The following is a 17774-nucleotide window of genomic DNA, read 5'->3' as shown; positions in this document are numbered from 1 at the left end:
TCCCTATGAATCACTAAGAAAAAGACAGTCAATAGAAATTTGTACAAAAGACTTTATATGGCATTTCAAATGAAAGGAAATCCAGATGACCAAGAAACATGAAAATATTCCCAGCCATATTAATATTTGGGAAGTAAAAAATAAAACTACAAGGAGGTATCATTACATCTCTACCTTATTTACAAAAATGAAATGATCTAATGATACTAAATTTTGGTGATGATGTCAGCTCTTACATTGAAAACAATCACTGGAAAAATTTGTCCTTCAGTAAATAAAGATAAACGTGCTCAAAACCCAGCAATTGCACTCTGAAGTATACATCTTTGCAGGCTGTCTTTCATTACAGTTATTTTTTGCCCTGTCAGGACCCTAACTAATACAATGCCTTGGGAAAACTACTGAACATGTATCCTAGAAAGCATGTACAAGAAAGTTCTGCCCAGTCAGGAAGGTGGCCTAGAAAAAAATTTTTTAGTGTTCATAGCAGCACTGCAATATCCAAAAGTTATAAATGAACCAATTATTCAGCAATGGTAGAATGGTTAAATTCTACCATGGCATTTGTGTTGAAACAATAGAATTCTACACAATGGTGAAAATGAAGGAAATAGCTAACCACAACATGGATGAATATCACAGACATAGCATAGAGCAAAAGAAGCGAATCACAGAGGGATGCCATCAACATGATTCCATTTGTATAAAGTTTAAAACAGTAAAAACTGAACAACTATATTGTTTTAAGGGTGATAAAACTGTAAAGAAAAGCAAGTGTTTTCATTAACAAGATGATATTTTCCTCCATCTCTGCAAGCTAGTTTCAGTCAAGAAAAAAATACATTTCTGGCCGGGCGCGGTGGCTCAAGCCTGTAATCCCAGCACTTTGGGAGGCCGAGACGGGCGGATCATGAGGTCAGGAGATCGAGACCATCCTGGCTAACACGGTGAAACCCCGTCTCTACTAAAAAATACAAAAAACTAGCCGGGCGAAGTGGCGGGCGCGGGCGCCTGTAGTCCCAGCTACTTGGGAGGCTGAGGCAGGAGAATGGCGTGTACCCGGGAGGCGGAGCTTGCAGTGAGCTGAGATCCGGCCACTGCACTCCAGCCTGGGTGACAGAGCATGACTCCGTCTCAAAAAAAAAAAAAAAAAAAAAAAAAAAAAAAAAAGAAAAAAATACATTTCTTTCTTCCAGGACCTTGCTGAACACAGCAAGAAAGAGCCATCCCATGCCAAATTTTTAATTTTTCTCCTAGCATTTCCCCTAAGGCTACCGCCTCAATCAGCATTTGGTCTTCTTTCCAAAGACAGCTGTAGACAGTTTGACCAAATATTTTGTTACCGCTTGTGATGGTTAATATTGAGTGTCAACTTGATTGGATTAAATAATGCAAAATATTGTTCCTGGGTGTGTCTATGAGGGTATTGCCAAAGAAGATTAACATTTGAGTCGGTGGGCTCAAGAGGCAGATCCACCCTCAGTCTAGTTGGGCACTCATCTGATCAGCTGCCAGCATACCTAGGATAAAAGCAGGCAGAGGAACGTGGAAGGACTACACTGGCTAAGTCTTCTGGCCTCCATCTTTCTCCTGTGCTGCATGTTTTCTGCCCTGGAACATCACACTCCAAGTTCTTCAGCTTTTGGACTCTTGGACTTGCCAGGGACTATGAGGCCTTCAGCCACAGACTGAAGGGCTGCACTGTCTGCTTCTCTACTTTTGAAGTTTTGGAACTCAGACTGGCTTCCTGGCTCCTCAGCTTGCAGACAGCCTGTATGGGACTTCACCTTGTGATTGTGTGAGTCAGTTTTCCTAAGAAACTCCCCTTCATATATACATCTGTCTTATTAGTTCTGCCCCTCTAGAGAACCCTAATACACCACCAAACAAGTCACCAGTTTTCCAGTCTGTGATATTTGTGTCCCGACTCCCTGAAGTCTTCTCCCCAACCCTAAGTCAATTCGTTATATTAGGCTTTGTTATTTGCAGTACCCTATTTCTTTATCAGTCCAGTCACAAGTTTCCTGGTGCCTCTTCCTCGTTGAGTCACATGGGGACATGCTTAATTCTCCCAGAAATGTGTGACAGCATGTGTAAAATATTGCCAACCAGGGAAGCTCAACCAATCCTTGGTGTCCAAGGTTTTTACTGGAAGTCAGTCACACAGACACGCATCACACATGTGACTGACCTTACCTATTAAGTCTCAAGACCCCAGAGGTGTAGTGATACCTCATGGCCCAGTGCTTCAGCCATTCAAAAACAGACATTCACCATGAGTCATACTGTTAGCATAAACTATCTCATCAAACTAACAAAATGCAGCCCAAGGCCTCAGGCATACTAGAACACTATTATCAAACTGGAAATTCCAAGGGCTCAGGTCATTTCCCAGGAGCTAGTTAAGGAAGGGCCAGTACCTGAAGACACCTCTCTTTGAAAAGTGCAAGGCTTGAGTAACCTGAGGCTGCTGGGTTAACCCTTTACTGCATAAATGTCGAATTATTAGAATTGTATTCAAATAAAATATAAAAAAGAAAGATCACTTAGAGTAACTTTTTCCTGCCTCACTTGAATAATGCAGAGACACTTCAAATTCATAACATGTTTAGGAGGTCTCAAGGAGGATGGGCTATGCATTTGGAATGTATGCATATTAGAGTATAAAACAACAAATGACATAATTTCTTTGCATGTGTATAATCCTCTCTTCAATGTAGTTCAAAGGTCTCTTTTTTAATATCAGTCTTTACATTGTCCCTGTAATATAGAGCTATATACCTTTCCTCAATCTTATGTGATAGGAGGAAAAGTAACATTATAAGAAGTATTTATAAATTAATTCACTCCCCCAGAAGTGCTTTATTTTAAAGTTAGCATGGGAATTGCAGTATCCGCAAGGTCAATGTCCCCACTGAAGAAGTGACCTTCTAGAGGAAGAAGTTTCAGCATCACCGTGGGTAATGGAAGCCATATAACAGAATTTAAGAAGGAACTTTGTGCTAAGAAAATGTAGACAGTGGTTATAGGCATTTATGTAAGAAGGCTGTAAGTTAAAGGCAAGAGAGATGTAGCAATTAATAGGAGATATTTTTTTTGCCCTCATTAACAAATGTGTTTATTTACTACTCCTTACCTTTTAACTCATCCCCCCTGTATCCACTGCTACCTCTGCCAACCCTATATCTGTTACTGAATTCTGTCTACTCTTGTGGGGCCTCTTGAAAATATCCATTTCTTTCCATCTCTTTTGTCAAGCCCTTATCAGTTGTCTAAACTCTGACTTTCCAACTGATGTGTCAGTTTTCCTTGCTCTAAACCATCTCACGCATTTTTTTACAGATTAGCCATAAACAGCGTTCCCATAATAGCACTCTCATGTCAAAAAAACAAAGCAATTTTCAAAAGCTCTCAACTGTCTCCAAGATTAGCAGTGGAATGAGTAGGAAAAGGGAGTGATTTTTAGTGTATGATTATTTCTGTGGTGTAAATACTCCCACCATGACAGATTTCAAGTTATGTGATGTCAACCAGTTCACAAAATTCCTGAAACTTTTAACAGCTCTTGCAAGCCAGTACAAGCCAGCTCCTATATATCACTGTCCATGATGCACTCTAAACACTGGCTTGGCATTCAGGGTTTCCTGAACAGACCAAGCTGTTTCTCCTTTCTGCCATCTGTGCTCCATTGCTCCCTCTGTCCAGAATATGCTTCCTGAATGCCCCTTTTCTATCTCCCACCTACATAGTCACTCGTCTTTCAACTCAGCTCAGGGGCCACCTTCAGAAAACGGTTCCTTGCCCTCTGGAAAAACTGATCAGTCACTATTTTGTGCTGCTGTTTCTCTACAAAGATCCTGAAACATTCTTTGCATGGCCCCCGATGTTGGTTTCTCCCTACCAGATTGTAGGCCCCAAGAGATCCTGGGCTTTCACTTATCTCTGAATTCCAAGTATGAAGTGTATGGCCTGGCACACAGTAGATACGGAGAGTCATTTGTTGACATGTAAATGAATAAATAGTATGTGTCCAAGAGTGTTTACTACTATCTTACTGTTTTTCTCTGGGAAGACAGAATGGTGGCTAAGTGGCTGCACTCACACTAGGTCCTAAAGAGTGGGCGTTCCAGAAAGAGACAATTGTATTTATTTCCCTTTATTAGATAGTGGCTTGCTTTATACATGTTTTATTATTATACTGTGTCCTTTTGGAGTGGCTTGGAAGTATTTGCAAGAAGACTTAAAATACGACTATTAACCTGGGGCTAATAAAACTGTTTTTTGAGGAAATATTTCATTTAAAAAATCATACCTGGTGTACCTGGTGCTGAACTGTTGTTTTTAGAGACAAGGTCTGATCGTCACCCAGGCTGGAATGCAGTGTCATGATCATAACTCACTGCAGCCTGGAACTCTCGGGCTTGAGATCCTCTCATCTCAGCTTCCTGAGTAGCTGGGACTACAGGCTGGTGCCATGATGCCCAGCTAAGTTTTTGTAATTTTTGTTGAGATAGGATCTTGCTATGTGGCCTAGATTGGTCTTGAACTCCTGGCTTCAAGCAGTCCTCCTTCCTCAGCCTCCCAAAGCTCTGAGCCACCATGCCTGGCCCTGGTACTGAATTTTCTTTGACGTAATGTTCCATTTTGAAAAGCAGTGATATATTTGAACACACTTTGTGTTGCTAGGATTTTAGTAAACTTCACAGAGAGGTGATGTTTATTTCCCTGGAGAAAAAACTGTTTTTTCATTGTATAATTAGGGACTAATCGCTTTTGCTTTGTAATACATAACTGAATTAGGTTGTTAAGAAAAACTCCAATGACATTATGGTGACTATTGGAAACATGATTCCATTTATTAAGCAAACCATAATATTGAACTGTTCCCCTTACCAGTATGAGGCAATTGTGATAGTGTTACTTTGTAACTGCTGCTGTCTACAGAATGCTCAGGGAAATTAAAGATAATTCAGAGACAAATGGTACTAACCCTTCTAACCTGTCGCTAAAGTGTAGAGGACTCTTTCCTGTATACACACACACACACACACACACACACACACACACGCACACAACCTCTGCCAACCACATACCTATCATTGAGTTCCGTCTACTCTTGTTGGGCCTCTTTGAAAACACTTCTTTCCATGTCTTTTATCAGGTTCTTATCAGTTGTCTAATATCTAGCTGTCTAACTCATTGCTTAGCTTTCACCAGTTGCTTTCCCTGCTCTAGATCATCTTGTGCATTTTTATATACAATACTTTCCTAATATCACTCATGTTCTTGGGTGTCTGTGGAGAGAGTGAGAGAGAGAGACAAAATGAAAAAAAAAGGTTGGGTCAGCTCTAGGATAAAATCTAGTTCTCTTTTATGAAGGCTCAAAAGTTTTTTCCTCTTAGAATATGCTAAACATCAAATGTGATCTCTGAAACCATCCACAAGTGTGAGATATGCCAAGGTTTTTTGGGTTTTGCTAGCAATTCTGGGCAGAGATCCTGGTTGTCCTTCAACATTCTACTTTTCTGCCATATTATTAGAATTTTAGTTTGGCACATGATCACCCAGAATAGACTACTGTATTTCATCAATTCTTTATAAACCACTAAGAAATAATACCTAAGATAGGGAGTCTAATAGGTTACCAGTGCATAAATATGGGACACCAAGGTTTATACCTTCAAAGCAAGGATAAAGGAGAAATCCTCTATGAAGAAAGAGGGAGCAAAGCAACTTGCCTGCTCAACCTTGGCACTGGTTGGAAGGAGGGACTGCCAGTGAGAATTTGAATCACAAACCAGCACACATGTAGGCTTGTAATCTGAATTCACACAAATGGTATCATCCTGAAGAGCTCAAGCAGAAAATGTAATTAAAGTGAGGTTAGTATTGTCCCTAGTGACTGGCGGAAGCATATGCAAATCCTTTCTGGAATAACTCAACTTCAATTCAGGTGGACAATTTAGTATCTCAATTAAAAATATGTGATAGTGTGAAAAATAGAGGTTACAGAATTGATGACTCCAATATATCTCCCATCCTTGCAGCTCACACCCTCCTGGCTAGGGGTAGCCACGTGACTGAGTTTTGACTAATATAAAAGGAAGTACTGGCTGGGTGCGGTGTCTCACACCTGTAATCTCAGCACTTTGGGAGGCTGAGGCACGTGGATCACCTGAGGTCAGGAGTTCCAGACCAGCCTGGCCAAGATGGTAAAACCCCGTCTCTACTAAAAATACAAAAAGTAGCTGGGCATGGTGGCACGCTTGTGATCCCAGCTACTCAGGAGGCTGAGGCAAAAGAATCGCTTGAACCTGGGAGGCGGAGGTTACAGTGAGCTGAGATTGCACCACTGCACTCCAACCTGGGTGACAAAGCTAGACGAGACCTTGTCTCAAAAAAAAAAAAAAAAAAGAAGTATTATGTGTGGTTGCTTTTGGGAAACTTCCCTTCTTGCAGCTGTAGCATTCTCTTTGCCTCTTCTTTCTATTTCTCTGTTCCATCCTGCTGCCTGGAAGCAGATGCTGCCGTTTACACCTAAACATAAGGGCTGCACATGGGGATGGTGGAGTAGTGGGCTGCAGAGGCTGATTCCTGGGGGCGTTGTAAAACAGAGACATATCAGCACTGGCCTGCACACTTTGAGACTTTCACAAGAAGCAAATAAAAAAACTGTTTAAGCCATAGTTACTTGGGTTTTCCTATTAATTATAGCTGAATCCTAGCGGATAAAGGACATAAAGATTATTAAGACATGTTTGTCCTCAAAAAATGGACAGCCACTCCAGGGACAGTTTCTATTCAATGTAGGGAGGGCTATAATAGGTGAATATACAAAGTGGGAGTCTAGGGAGAAATCATCTGGTAGAGGAGGGCAAAGAGAAATCTAGGAAGATGTTTTTAAAAATATGGAATCCTTGAACAGGATCTGGTTTTAAAGGTTTACTTCAGAATTGAACATATTTTTTTAGTCTAGACCTTCCTTTAGGGAAAAAACTAAAGCTTTCAGGACTCAAAGACAAGTTACTGCTCACATGGCTAAATTGCGTTCCATATTTATTTGACAAATACTTATTGCAGGTTGGGTAGCTGTTGGAGATGCAGTAGGAAACTTTTTTTTTTTTTTTTTTTTTGAGACAGAGTCTTGCTCTGTGACACAGGTTGGAATACAGTGACATGATAACAGCTTGCTGTAGCCTTGACCTCCTTGGCTCAGGCCATACTCCCATCTCAGCTTCCCAAGTAGCTAAGACTACAGGTGTGCACCACCAGCAGCAGCTAATTTTTAAATTATTTGTGGAGACTGGAGTCTCACTAAGTTGCCCAGGTTGGCCTCAAACTCCTGGCCTCAAGCCATCCTCGACTTCAGCCTCTCAAATTGCTGGGATTATAGGCATGGACCACCACGCCTGGCCCAACAGACTTTTAAAAATCACTGTATTCATGAAGTTTACCTTCTGGTTGTGGAAACAGACACTAAACAAATACAGACATTTCAATGGTAAGTGCTACAAAGGAAAGTGACAACAGCACAAGAGAATGGAACATGAAGGTAGGGGACACTTTTAGAATAAGATGATCCCAGAAGGCTCCTCTGAGGAAGTGACATTTAACCTGAAACCTTACTGATACAAAGAATCAAAACTATTTTAAAAATTCGGAAGTGGAGGTGGGGGAGAGAGGTTCTAGGCAAAGGGAGGAAATAAAAGCTGGATGGCTCTCCACCAGGAAACACTGGATGAAGAATGGAGAAGAATTGTAGGGCCCAAGATTAGAGAGATGAGTAGGGCCAGCTCATGTGAGCAAGCTTTTATGTATTAGCACACTTAGAATTAATATTCTGCTTGAGAAGTAACCTGATATTTGAAACAGTGAAAAAGAAAATACCTCCCACAGTATACTTCGTAACTTCTCATTTAGCCCAAGCTCTCAGGGAAGTAAAGTCCAGGTATGGCTGAGTTTCACATAATGCACTGCTTTGGAGTTTTTGTCTCATCTGGTACAGTAAGATAAGTACCACATACTATTTTTTTTTTTTTTTTTTTTTTTTTTTTTTTTTTGAGACGGAGTCTCTGTCGCCCAGGCTGGAGTGCAGTGGCCCGATCTCAGCTCACTGCAAGCTCCACCTCCCGGGTTTATGCCATTCTCCTGCCTCAGCCTCCGGAGTAGCTGGGACTACAGGCGCCCGCCACCTCGCCCGGCTAGTTTTTTGTACTTTTTAGTAGGAACGGGGTTTCACCGTGCTAGCCAGGATGGTCTCGATCTCCTGACCTCGTGATCCGCCCATCTCGGCCTCCCAAAGTGCTGGGATTACAGGCTTGAGCCACCGCGCCCGGCCACAGTACCACATACTATTATAAGGCTATATAGCATAAAATGATGATGCATTTTCTCCGGTCATCGATAAGAAGATTTTTTAAAAAGTCAATTTCTTGGTTTAGAATTTGAAGCAGTTTCAAACTTGGATAACACAATTCAGATCTTTTTCTTCTTATTATTATTATTATTTTATTTATTTATTTATTGAGATAGGGTCTGGCTCTATCACACAGACTGGCACACAGTGGCACAATCTTGGCTCATTGCAACCTCTGCCTCCCAGGCCATCCTCCCACCTCAGCCTCCCAAGTAGCTGGGACTACAGGCATGCACCACCATGCCTGGCTAATTTTTGTAGAGAGGGGTTCTCACTTTGTTGCCCAGATTGGGAGATCTTTCTGTACTTGACTGTATGCTTTCCATTGATCTGCTGCTGTTTTCACTATTATTCCTTCTTTTGTGTGGGTATTTTCTTCTGATTTTTAGAATTTTACTTGTAAACATGCTACATACACATATAATTTGTGCCCTGTTTTTCCATTTACATATTATACTTTCCATATTAGTACATTGTCTGATATTTCTGCATAATACTCAATTCAGCTTATCTGCTGTTGTTTTTATCATATCCCTATTACAAACATGAGGCCCATTTCCCTTTTTTAAAAAAGGAAAGTTTGAGGTTACGGGTGGTGTTCTGATAAATAATATTTTGTCATTTGTTTTCATTGATAAGGAAACATTGTTTTGAATTCAGTGCCTCATGGGTGCACAATAATTTGAAGGAAAAAGCTGACAAGTTTGAAATGAAATTGATATTACATAATTTACATTAAAATGATACATCTTTTGTAAATTTGTAAGAAGAATAAAAAATAAATGAAAACCTGATTACCTTTCTTATTTGAAGTTTATTTGGGGGGTCAGAATTTGACTTGCTTCTGTATTATTTCACTTTTCAAAAGAATCCGCCAGGAGAGATTATAATTGCGTGGTCTTCAAATGAGAAATCAAGTCTTTGTTTATTCAAAAGAAAATGTTGGAAGCCCATTTAGAAATCATGTAATATTGAAGTTCCTATAGTGTTGGTTATAAATTCAACCTTGACATTTCTTAAAATTGTACAAAGAAGTGGTAGAGTAGAAGTGGGAGTTCACTGGGGCTTGTAGATTTCGCAGGACGTTTTATTTCCCGGAGAACCAAACCTTAAGCACAGTGCACGCCTCACCTGAGGGCGGATTCTCCCAGGCCGGCCCAAGTCAGGGCAGGGCTGGAGAACCAGGGGCTTGTTGCCCAGCGAACCGCCACAACAGAGAGCGGTCTGCGCTCCGGCGGGGCTGACCTGCCAGCGTCCAGCCTCGCGCCCTGAGCCTGTCTGGATCTGGGTCTGGGTCTGGCCCTGCGCTCCGGGTCCGCGGAGGCGACCATGGACCTCGCCGGGCGCGCCCGGGGCCACGGGGCCACGGTAGGGGGGCTGCTGCTCGGGGCGGCTGCTGCCGCCAAGGGTCTCAGGGAGGACCTGAGGGGCGCGGACGCCCTGCCTTGGAGGGCCCTGTCCCGGATCCCGAAGCGGAAGGGGCTTGGAGAAGAGGACACGACAGTTGCGGGACACGAGCTCCGTGAGTCCCGGAAACGAGGTCTCAGAAAATCAGGTTGCGGGGCGGGCTAGGTCGAAGGGACTTAAAAAGGTACCCAGTGCAGCGCCTCCGGAAGCTGCGGGAGTGAAACTGGCGCGGCGACTCCGCCCTGGGACCCCGAGTCCCAGCCTCCACCGCTGCACCCCTTGTTGGCTGGTTTTCGGCTTTGGAATCCACTCCCACCATGTACTGTGGGTGGAAGGACAGTATTATTCTTCCGAATTAAGGAGGAGGCTTTTTAAAATAATGATTAAGTCCTTTTGCAAATAAGAGTTTCATGTGCTCTTATCTCCTATATCGTGACTCATGCGCCGATTTATTGTCTGACTTTAAATAAATCACTTATCTTTCTGCACTTAAGTTTTAAAGCATGGAATGGATCATCTATGCCTTGGGAATAATGTGCAGTATAAACTAAGGCAGCTGTTAAGCAGTTCAAAAGCTGAAAGCGAGTCAAGTCTCTCCCCGGCACCCTCCACTCCCCACCCGCCTCCGACCCCGGCCCCCCCGCAAGCAGGGTCTTGTTGCTCTGTTGCACAGGCTGGAATGTAGTAGTGCAATCACAGACCTCCTCAGGCTCAGGTGATCCTCCCACCTCAGCCTTCCCACTACTCAAGTCTCTCTCTTTTTTTTTTTTTTTTTTTTTTTTTTTTTTTGAGACGGAGTCTGGCTCTGTCCCCAGGCTGCAGTGCAGTGGCTGGATCTCAGCTCACTGCAAGCTCCGCCTCCCGGGTTTAGGCCATTCTCCTGCCTCAGCCTCCTGAGTAGCTGGGACTACAGGAGCCCGCCACCTCGCCCGGCTAATTTTTTGTATTTTTTAGTAGAGACGGGGTTTCACCGTGTTAGCCAGGATGGTCTCGATCTCCTGACCTCGTGATCCGCCCGTCTCGGCCTCCCAAAGTGCTGGGATTACAGGCTTGAGCCACCGCGCCCGGTCCAGTACTCAAGTCTCTTAACGGGGCACACCATCCAAGCCTACTGGCTAGGACGGCCTTATTTCCTAAATTAGGCTTGGAAGCTGTACACCAGTTCCTCAATATAGTGTTCATTCAGTCATTCCGGAAATATTTTCAAGGGCTTAACTATTTTCTAGGCATGTTCTAGATGTAGGGATGGAGAGAACAAGACAACCCCTATTCTGGTGGAACATTCTGTTGTGGTAGAGGGGTGATAGACAATAAAGTAAGTAAGCAAATAAATGAATAAGATAATTTAAGGTAAGTGCAGTGAAGGCCATGAGACAGGGTGATGTGGTTGGAGTCAGGCTGCCTAGGACAATTCTATCACTTATAAAGCATGAACAAGTGGTATAACTTTTGAAAATCTCAGTTTCTTCATCTGTAAGATGGAGGAATCATGCCTACATCAACAGGTTATTTGTTTTATATAAACCCTGGGGCATTCCAATAGTTGGAGATCAAGCAAAGGAAAAAGAGCAGGTAGAAAAGACTAGAAAGCAACAGTTGGCTTACCAGACCTCTAGAGAAGAACATGTTACAAGGGGTGTGTGTTCCTCTGTGTCACAGTTGCCAAGAGCTCAATGCACTTGACAGGGTATGATGACTGGGTTTTGGCAAGACGGAGTGACCTCAACAGGAGCAGTTTCAGTAGAGGGGTGGGAAAGATGTCTGATTAGCATGGGTTGAGACAAGACTGAGATGAAGAAATGGAGACAGCAATTATAGAATACTTAAGTTTGGGGTAATGGAAAGTTGAAAAATGCAGCAGCAGTTGGAAAGGAAGCTGGGGTCAAAGGAGGGTTTTTTACACTTAGGGTATTATGACATCTCCGTATTTTTTGAAGGAAGTGATCCACTGGAGAGAGATTAAGTGATCTAGAGGAAAGAAGACATAATTTCCAAGAGACTGACATATGAAACACTTGAAAACATAAAAAGGGGATGGGATCCAGAGCCCAGGTGTAGAAGTTGGCCTTTCCTAGGTACAGGGATGCTTCATCGTGTATATACAAATGAAGGTAGGTTGGTAGATTCACCTAGGTGGGAAGATGTGGGAATTCGTGTCCTACTACTTCTGTTTTCACTATGAGGCAACGGTATTGACTGAGAATTAGGTGATGGTAGTGGGAGGAAGTAAATTAGGTAGATTAGTAAATTCAGATATTTGAGGAGAAAGGAAAGGATATGACATATTGAAGAAGGGAAGACTAGGGAAATGTAGAGGCTAGCTAGTCGTGCTGAGATTAGTGGGGAAGAATTTAAGAGACCTGTTAGCATGTGTATCAATCAGGACAAAGTAAGCTTTTCCTGCAGCAATAAATGACTCCTACGTCTGAGTGACTGGACATAAAAACAATCTCTTTCTGGCTGGGTGTGGTGGCTCACACCTATAATCCCAGCATTTTGGGAGGTCCAGGTGAGAGGATCACTTGAGGACAGGAGTTCAAGACCAGCCTGGAAAATGTAACAAGACCCCGTCTTTAAAAGAAAAATCTATTTCTTGCTCGTGTAGCATGTCCAAAATAGGTTGGCGAGGGTCTCTCAGGAACCCAGGTGTCAAGGACCATAAAGGGGTTGAGATTTTACCCTACTTATAATCTCACAAGTTAGCTTACTAGGTGATAGAGATGCTGGCAGAAGACACTTTTGGATCAGAGATGATGGATTTCATTACTCACAGCAGTAGCAGTAGCCAGAGTGTTAGCATTTGTGTCAGTTCTCCAAGCCCCAATTCCCACAGGGAGATATAAAGATGCCAAATGACACCTGCACACACAGTGGGTTGTGTTACAGAAAAATCCTGCACTTAGGGAACCCAAATCGTTTGTAATAGTCAGTAAGCATGCCTTACCATTGCTTTCTTCCAAGGCTGCAAGCAAACCTGCCCTTTGCTCCAGAGGAAAAATATCTCTATTTGTCAAGGCTTTTCACTATACAAACATCCTTGAAAAGATAGTAAAGAGCAAAGCCAGTCAATGCTTTTGCTTGTAAGATGTGCAGAAATGTGAGAGACCCGGAGAGAATTATCTCCCAATACCAAGTTGATGGAGGTACCACCATCTTGTGACCCCTTCATTTAAACACATGGCTTCCAGTGTTGCTAAGGCAGGGAAAAGAGACCTAGAGGGTGACACAGGCTTTTCACTGACTCAGCCCCAAAGTGACATGCCATCACTTCTGCTTTCAGTCCATTGGATACACCTCATCTAGCTGTATCCAGGCTGGGATATGGGCTTACACATGTGACCAGGTAGAAGAGAAAAAGCAGATATTGATGAACACTAGCAATGTTTACCACAGCATGGTTGTGTGTTTTTCTCCAGTACCGTTTAGCTGTTCAGGTACAGAAACAAAGCAAGTAGCAGTTGGATTTAATCTCAGAATTAGGATTCTGACCAACTAGTCTAATGGAGGAAAAGAATGGTGAGGGAGGTGTTTGCATAGAAGTGATTTCATAGGTGGACCATATGCTATGGTCTGAATGTGTGAAATACATTTCTGTTTTTTAAAAAATTACTCAGTGTCAGGTAATTTGTTACAGCAGCAAAAACAAACTGGCACCATGGAATCTAAACATGGTAAGGAGGGAAGTAAGGGCACAGAAATGAAGAATATGAGAAAGGGTTAGAACTGTGGACTGGAGGACTTCATAAGGTTGCAGAATTTCTGGACTTGGAGAACTAGAACAGCTGAGCTGAATGGATGAGAAGTTGTGGTCAAAGAATAGGATTCTGGAAGTCAAGATTTCAGAGGTAGTGCAGTTTGAGTGATGATTAATTCAGGAATGTGTCTCTGAAATTTGATGACTGAGGTCAGATCTGCGGAAGATTATTAGAGGGAACTAAGAGGCCAAGGTGTTGGATTAATCATCTGTGAGGAGGTTGAAGTCACCTAGAATGGTGACAAGAGTAGGGGTAGGAAGGAAGAGAAGGATCCAGGTAACAGAAAGAATGAACATGTGAATCTGTATGAGTCTGCTCAGGCTGCCACGACAAAGTACAGCAGACTGGATGGCTCAAACCACAGATGCTTATTTTCTCACAGCTCTGGAGGCTACTAGTGCAACATCAAGATGTTGGAAAAGTTGGATTCTTCTTAGGCCTCTTTCCTTGGCTTATAGATGGTCACCTTCTCCCTGCCTTCACCTGGTTTTCCGTGTGTGTGTGTGTGTGTATGTGTGTCCGTCCTAATCTCTCTTCTTTTAGGGACACCAATCATATCAGATTGGAGCCCATTCATATGACCTCATTTTACCTTCATTACCTCTTTAAAGGCCCTATCTCCAAACATAGTCAACATTCTGAGGTACTTGGGGTTAGGAGTTCAACATATGAATTTTGGAGAGACACAATTCAGCCCATAACAATATTTCCCAAGAAGATACTCCTTGGTTGGTCCTTGATTGGACTTGGCAGTATCCTTAAGGGTCTTTGCTTCGGCAAAAACTTGGGGAACATTGAATGTCATGATAGTATCATTTAAAAACAAGCAAACGCTTAGGAAACTATTCAGCAACACACATACAGAAACCTCTCTTACAGGTCCTTTCTGTTTGGAGATGGTCTGTTATTGACTCCTACTTAACCTCAATTCTGGTCTTATCCCTTCGTGTTGGGCTGTCCTCTGAGAGCCCTCTACTCCCCTACATAACAAAAAAACTCAATAAACCCTGGAATCTTCTCTATGACAGTTAATAAAGCTTACCATATGAATGTGTATATGTATGTGAAATATGACATTTATAATAGATGTCAATCTACTTCTCCGTGTTTTTATATCAATGAGAATAAAACATTTTCATCCCCTTTACCTTTGTGTCTGTATGTGTGATAGGCTGCATTTTGAAATTTTCTTCATGCAGGCCTGGCGTCTGTATAGAGTTCTGAAGACAACAGTTTTATCTCTGTAAGCTGTAGGAGCATTTGGACTCCTCCCTGCCTAATCTTGTACAAGGTTTTTTACAAACAATGTCCCCTGGGAAGTCTACCGCCTTCTGACCTTCTAAGCCAGATACCACATTACTGACTTCAGGGTGGTCCTCATGAATAATGTTTTGTTTGGGGCCAGGAACATTTTTAAGGGTGTGAAAACCCTTGCAGCATGAGGAGAAAATTGAATCTTGATACTACAGTTTTATAAGATACTGAAGCAAAGTTTCTGTGTCCTAAATAAAAATAGCGAAATGTGAAAGACTCAAGGCTGTTGTTTCGTTTCAAGGCTGTTGTTACAAGGTTTGCCCTATGAAATATGCTTTCTCTTTGGCCTCCTTAAATTCCCTTAGTTCATGCTTGCCTTGCTTTCTTTCAGTACTGCCAAATGAGAGAAGCTTTCAGAATGCTGCTAAAAGCAATAATTTGGATCTTATGGAGAAGCTGTCTGAAAACAAGGTTAACATTAATGCTGTGAACAATGTGAGTAGAAGTCATAAATATGACAAGTGACTACTCCACTAATGGCTTGGGTTTACACAGGACATCTGAAATAATAATAAAAGTAAAAATCATGGTGCTAGCTGAGATAAGGGAGCGCTCCTTTGTTGGTAATCCCAGGGTGTTTAAGCTAAAAGGTGGAGTCAAACAGTGGAAGAGGCTCTGTGCGTTTTAATTCCTCTTCCAAGAAGGGCAGTGCACCGAATCTTCATGCATATCTATTCAGAGTCTGTGGGTGGGCAGTAAAGCCAGCTGTTGGGGTTATAGGTAAAGCCAGCTGTTGGGGTTATAGGCCTGGACCTGGTCCTGGATTGTCGCCTGCGGATCAGCTTGGCCTCACACATTCTGGAAAGGCAGAACATTTTTTGCTACGCAGTCTGGGTTGTTTTCTTGCCAATGATGTCCTGTGTGGTTCTGTTTTTACAAATTTAAAAATCTAAAGAGGCATATGGATTTTCATTGTACTGGTTTTGAAATGTAGTGTGTCTGCCTCTTGGGCAATGAGGCCTTATCTAAAACCTGGCTCTTACTTGTTCTTTAAGTCCCTGGGTTTTAGCAGAGGGAAAGTCCACTGCCATAAATTTGGATTCTCTACTGCTTGCTTTTGTGAGGATTTCCTGATAGTCCTTTGAGGCCAGGTTTATCAAAGTGAAGGTTGGAGGCTGTGTCAATTGCTTAGGACAATTTGTGGAGTGGTTCCAGGTGGGTGTGGCACCCACCTGGGTGGTGGGTAATTGTATTTAATGGTAAATTTAATGGTAAATGATTTGCTATTTAATGGTAAATGAAGCATAAGCTTCAGGGCCCTTGCTTGTACAGGCCCCTTGTAAGGCACTGAGAGGGCTCTGGTAATATATTCCTATGACTATATGATTTTGTAAAATCTGAAAAATTATAAGGCATTTTAACTGCAATTATTTAAGCTTTCTGACTCTGGCTTTAACGAAGACTCCCTAAATAGTCTAAACTCAGGTTTCACAAAACCTATATCTATCGCAGGCAGTAAGGTCCTAGAAACTGAAGCTGCAGAATCTGAAATCATGTACCAGATGCAGTAGAAGATGTTGTGCATGTGTGTCGGGAGCCTTTGTGCTTATGTGTGGGGATAAGTGTGGGGATTGATATATCTATGTGTATAATGTGTGTGTGTGATGTGTTATGAGTGTATATAGTGTTCATGTTCCATAGATATCCTAGAATAGGAAAGCAGCAAAATTTTGTAGCGTAACAATTTTAGGGACAAAAAGAAAAAAAAGGAATCAAGAAAGGAAGGAAAGGCAGAAAGGAAAAAAGATGGAAAGGAAGGAAAAGAAAAGAAGTAAGCAAGTCTCTTTGAAGGGGATATTTGCATAGTTTCAAAAATATTTATGGATAGGTATCTTTGAAGATTATTTTGACCATGAAAGGTTAATTGTGGGAGTAAGTGAAGCAATAATCACTTTTCCAAGTAGCAGGAAATAGATTATCTAGTATACTGTTTAAACCATTTAACATTTTTCCATATTCAACTTTCTGTTTTGTTTTAAACTTTTTTTTAATATTAAAGTACTTGGAGAGATAGTACAATCGAATACACTTTAACTTACAGCGTGGCAAGTTATTATAAATTCCTAATGAACTGTATTATGCTTTCTCATGACATCTGTTTGCTGTTTACAGCAAATCGTTGACATGGTTACTTGGAGAGTTCCTTAAAACCAGTGACGATGGAGCTTTTTAAAATATAAGTAATTTTATTGAATTATCTTGGGTGAAATTTTGGCTTACATCCTTATTCACAAGTAAAGTTAATAGTGGAACTTATAAGCCCATATTTGACATAGTAGAGTAAAGCTCCAGATTTCTGACAAACTCATAATAACTCATGGGTTTTTTTGTTTTGTTTTGTTTTGTTTTGAGACGGAGTCTTGCGCTCTTGCCCAGGCTGGAGTGCAGTGGCGCAATCTCAGCTCACTGCAACCTCTACCTCCTGAGTTCAAGCAATTCTCCTGCCTCAGCCTCCTTAGTAGCAGGGATTACAGACGCACGCCACCATGCCTGGCTAATTTTTGTATTTTTAGTAGTTACAGGGTTTCACCATGTTGGCCAGGCTGGTCTCAAACTCCTGACCTCAGGTGATCTACCCACCTCGGCCTCCTAAAGTGCTAGGATTACAGGCATGAGCCACCGTGCCCAGCCATAACTCATGTTTTGTCGAACTTATTTTATCACTGGTTTAGCTATTGTGAAAGTTTTCAGAATCAAAATGGGGTCACCAATATTAAGAAAACCTTGACAAATAGAGCTGGGGAAGGCCATGAAGACAGGGTTCTCATGCTTGTATACTTGATAACAAAAACTATCACAAAAGACTGCAAAACCCACAACCTCACACAAAGGCCATCACAACCTTACACAGAAAATACTTCTGCAAGGACATCTGCCCAGAA

The 17774-nt window shown here is 42.0% G+C and overlaps 1 protein-coding gene across 1 annotated transcript in view; it reads left to right on the top strand.

Moving 5' to 3' along the window:
• The first annotated feature begins 9430 nt into the window (after positions 1-9430).
• Positions 9431-17774, top strand: part of ANKDD1B (ankyrin repeat and death domain containing 1B) — a 53814-nt gene continuing 45470 nt past the window's right edge. Inside the window, exons 1-2 of the mRNA XM_050794485.1 lie at positions 9431-9938; positions 15224-15327. Of these exons, the coding sequence (XP_050650442.1) occupies positions 9746-9938; positions 15224-15327 (297 nt within the window). The 5' untranslated portion in view covers positions 9431-9745. The remainder of the gene's footprint in view (positions 9939-15223; positions 15328-17774) is intronic.

This window comes from Macaca thibetana, chromosome 6 (assembly GCF_024542745.1).
Source record: "Macaca thibetana thibetana isolate TM-01 chromosome 6, ASM2454274v1, whole genome shotgun sequence".
Lineage (NCBI taxonomy): Eukaryota > Metazoa > Chordata > Mammalia > Primates > Cercopithecidae > Macaca > Macaca thibetana.
This window is presented reverse-complemented; position numbering and strand designations above follow the sequence as displayed.